The sequence below is a fragment of the Pygoscelis adeliae genome, unplaced genomic scaffold, assembly GCF_000699105.1.
Source record: "Pygoscelis adeliae isolate BGI_AS28 unplaced genomic scaffold, ASM69910v1 Scaffold704, whole genome shotgun sequence".
NCBI lineage: Eukaryota > Metazoa > Chordata > Aves > Sphenisciformes > Spheniscidae > Pygoscelis > Pygoscelis adeliae.
Window position 1 is genome coordinate 283,480 of NW_008824590.1, and position 4,378 is coordinate 287,857.

The 4,378-nt window shown below is 58.8% G+C and overlaps 1 protein-coding gene across 1 annotated transcript in view; it reads right to left on the reverse strand.

Annotated features, from left to right (window-relative positions):
* Positions 1-4,378, reverse strand: part of GATAD2B (GATA zinc finger domain containing 2B) — a 15,020-nt gene that overhangs the window by 1,162 nt on the left and 9,480 nt on the right. Inside the window, exons 6-8 of the mRNA XM_009322225.1 lie at positions 2,147-2,462; positions 1,032-1,234; positions 8-97 (exon numbers count right to left, since the gene is read on the reverse strand). Coding sequence (XP_009320500.1) covers positions 8-97; positions 1,032-1,234; positions 2,147-2,462 — 609 coding nt within the window. The remainder of the gene's footprint in view (positions 1-7; positions 98-1,031; positions 1,235-2,146; positions 2,463-4,378) is intronic.

Below are 4,378 nucleotides of genomic sequence, written 5' to 3' on the forward strand. Positions count from 1 at the left end.
GTGGTGCCGCGATGTTCTCCTGTTTGCTGACGCTGGAGACGGCAGGAGCTGCGGTGGGGGACAAGGCCGCCTGCTGCTGTAGCCTCTGCTCGATCTCCTGAGCGGAAGAACCAGAAGCATCCTCAGAGGCGAACGCCATCCGATGAGACCTCACCTCCCCGGCGAGACCCAACAGGTCCAAGCGGAGCCCTCCGGCGCCACGAGCAGGGCACGCCGGGGCTCACGCCGACACCGGCGGCGGGCGGCATTCCCGGAGAGGGGGGAAGCGGGTCCCACGCTTCGCAATCGCCGCTTTATTTGAAAACCACTGAAAACCCGGCTGCTTTCCCAAGGTGTTACTGGAACCGCAGTCTTGCCGCGGCCAACACAAACAGGTTTTCTATCTCTGCACCCACTTGTTACAAAGAGCCCAAAGACTTCTTTCTCCGAAACAGACGCGTCCCATTTGTCAGCAGCCGGATTCCACTTCATATTTAGGGTTTGGAGTGGGTTTTTTTTTTTTTTTTACAGTTCACAAATGATGATTCCGGTTTATTTGCCCCCAGGGCCTCAAAACAAGTTCTCCAACACCCGATTTATGGGGGGAGCTGAGCAAATTCCCCCCTTCCACAAAGAAGCGAACAGGCAGCAAGCGGTTAAGCGACTCCCCGCGCATTCCAGGAAAGTCAGTGGCAAAACCAGGGAGGGAAGGCAGCCCTCGAGCTACAAATCCAGGGGGAAAACAACGCGCAAAGGGAGAGGAGTAGCCGCCTCGGGAGTACTCTGGACACTCGGCACCAGCCTTTCGCTGTTAGAAGCTCCATGGGCCAAGCTGGGCATGCCCACGAGCTGGGCATCCCCACGGAGAAGCCAAACTCCTCAAGCTCACGGGACGGGGAACCCCAATTGACCTACCGAAAAGCCGCGCGGCTGGAGACGTGCAAAGGGAAAGGGAGCAGGGGAGGCCCGGAGCCCGGGGCAGGGAGCTCCAGGCTCTCCTGGAGCAAACGTGCTCCCACCGGCGCAGCTCGCAGAGGGGTCTGTCTACTTGCCTGCTCCTGCTGCAAAGCTTTCACGAAGGCGTTCTTCAGCCGGTTGGTGTGCTCTGCCTTCAGCGCCTTCTTCTGATTGGAAGTCATGCACTGCTCGCACAGGATCTTCCCGTTTTTCTCCTGCTTCCAGTGAGGGGTGAAGTCGGTGCGGCACTGGGCACAGACAAAGGGCTCCACGCGCAGGAGGGACGCACAGCTTTTCCCTGGGAGTCGCCAAGAACGGGAGTTAGGTGGGAAAAGGGGAGAGCCCCCGCTCCCACACCGCCTCCTCCATCCCCGGCACGACAGCAACGGGCTCTCGCGCAGACCGTCGGAGCGGGAGGGAAGGTCCCAGCAAATAAACGGATTTTCAGGACAGCGCTGCATCAAAGTCCAACCCCACTCTGGGCAAGAGCTCAGCATCCCAGGAGAGACACGGGAGAAATCCTGCCCCAGGGACAGAACAACCCGATGGTGCTGGGACCAGCTCTACAAGACTATAAAAATCTGGCGGTCTTGGTGGTTGGGTCAGGTGAGCCAGCGACGCACTGCAGTTACACCGTGCCGAGCTCGCACTGGAAGAGCACAGGCTAGATCCCGGCCAGCTGGGAGGCGACAACCCGAGGAGAACGGTGAGGTGGGAGCTAAATCCCACAGGGATGGGACCCCGGGCAGTCACAGCTCCGAGGATTTTTGCGTCTCAGCTCCCGAACGTTCATTCAGGGCAAGGGAAGGGCCTGGGAGACCCCTCCCCAAGTGGGCACGGCCCGACGAGCCCCAGGGCACAGACACCGAGCCCCGGGGCACAGACACCGCTGTTCCGGGGCCGGCTGCAGGCTCGGCACATGGAGGCCGCCAACCTCGCCAGACCGGCTCCGTGCCCACGGGGTCGGCACGCAGCTCCCTAGTGCCCGGGGGCAGGGGGTGGTCCAGGTTCTGCCCTCCCCTCCGCTGCAGGCAGCCGCAGCAAGAAGGAGCGGAGTCCAGGGCTGGGTAAGACCAGAAACCGTTCTCTGGCAGCCTCCCAAGCTGCAGATTTTTGGCATTTTGCAAAAAAAAAGATAAAGTAGGAAATGGCCCATGGGAGCACTGTATCGTGGCAATCGAGGAAAGCTGCAGCCCCTCCCCGAGCTCACCTTGACTGTCGATAACGCTCTGCACCACCTCCTCCAGCCCCACCATGTAGATGAACTCGCTGTTGGCTGCGCTGGGCAAGAAATGCAGCAGGGGAGCGGGCGGCTTCGGGGGTGGGATCTCCAGCAGCGTCTTTTCCAGCTGCTTGCGCAGGGCAAGCTTGGCGGCTGCCTGGGAGTTGGCGGCGTCGTTCAGAGCACTGGGGCTGGGGAGCGGAGACGACACCCTGTTCACAGTGCCAGGCTGGATGTGAGAGGCAAGGTTCATATAGATGGCTGAAGACGACGTACGCTGGCAAGGAACAGAAGAACTTGATTGCTGGAGAGGAAGAGGAGAGGAGGATTAATACAGAAAATCAATACAGTCCCTGACTACGGCTCAGCTCCTAAGGTAACCTGGACGAGCCAGACTGCCTTCTCACAACCCTCCCTCTGTCCGCAAACGTTCCCAAAAGGTCCTGGGGAGACAGGAGCCGTGCTGGGACTCGGGAGCAGGGAGCTCGTCTCGGCCCCTACGATAAAGCAGTGCTGGTGCCGAGGAGCCTCCGGTCTACCGGAGTCAGCAGGAGGAGTCTCGGCCCCCTACGATAAAGCCATCAGCAGCGCCGGTGCCAAGGAGCCTCCAGCGCACCGGAATCCGCAGGAGGAGTCTTGGCATCCAGAGGAGCCCGGGGACTTCTGCAGGCGAGGAGACGCGTGTGCAGGGTCCGGTCTCCAGGACCCGGCGTCGGCCTCGCCAAGCGTAGGTAGCGCCGAGCAGCGTGAGTCACGCATCGACACCATCGCTCACTGTCGAGTTCTGCTCCTCCACCTCTTGCTTCGCTGATCTGGCAAGGCACCCAGGCAGCGTCCCCGCTGCCAGATGGCATCCGTCCCCTCCCACACAGGTGCTCCGAATGTGCCAGTTCCCTCCTCTCCCATTTCCAGCAGCTTGCTTTCTGCATCCTCCGTTCATTTGGATGCGCGGTCCCCTCTGGCACGCGACGGTGGCAAAGCACAAAGACTTCTGCTGACCTCGAGGATGCAGCTTCCGCAGCCTTTTGGGATAAGAAGCCATCAGCCTGCGACCTACTTAAGCCCAGGCAGGGCTGCCGCCAGCCTTTCACCCGGCCTACCCAGGGTACGAACACTTCCACGCGTGCAAAGGGGAAAATCCCGAAGAGCAACAAACCCTCTTCTCAGCGATTCAAACGGGGTCAGCTACCAAAGCTCGGGGGACACGGTCGTGTCGATCGAGAATAACGCGGAGAAGACCAACCAGTTTGCCCCGCTTTTCTTTTTTAAGACTGCTAACCCTTCGCTGGTTGGGGAAAAAAAGGCAGAGAACCGAGCTCATCCCAAACCAGCTGTTCTAAAGTAGGCCCGGGAAAACTAACGGCAGCGCTGACCAGGGATAACTCGTGCCGATTGAAATAAATAGTTGATGAAGTAACACCAACGAACTTACAACTCTCCTGCAAGAGTAGTTGGGGTGGTTTGGTTTTTTTTTTTTTTCAATCGCACATGTAATTAGGTTTGTTCGACAGTTGTTCGGATGCAAGACTTCCAGATTGTTGCGTAGCCGTGTTTATAATGTACGCATTTGCACTGTACTATCGCTAGGACAGATTAAACGGCTTAAGAACCGGCAACAAACCCTAAAAGGAATTAACAGGGGCCGTTAACCCGGGCCCGCGCGCACACAGAGCATCTCAGCCAAGCGTCGCAGTCCGGGATGAGGAACAGAGACTGTCCCACTGCGCGGGAGACACAGCCCAGGAAGCAAGGCCGTTCGCAGGAGAAAGGTTTGATCGCTCTATGCGGGGCCGGCGCTAGAACTGGAAAGCAGTCTTCCCCCCCACCCAGCTCTCCATTTCCAGTCTTCAGGGAAGTCTTTCCACTCTTCCAAAAGTAAAAGAAATGGTTTTAAGTGTCCCACTCCTCGACTGCCGGGAGCTCGCTGCGCTCTGTCGGCAGAGAGAAGCGGAAGAAAAGCACAGGCGAGCGAGCGCTTGCTACCGACCGCGGGAAGAGGAACCAGTCCGGCTCACAAACCAGTCACCCCGCTTCACCGGGGTCTTCGTGTCGCTGCTACAGCAGGAGGCCGGTGCTGCTCGGATCAACCAGCGCTTCGGTAGCTGGCAGCTCCAAATAGGAAGTTTTTCAATTATTTATCGTTTCATTCTTCCACGCAGGTCAAGGACATCCGTCTTCGTCCACGCTTGGGATAGATTCCCACCTGCAAGCTTCGCGCCG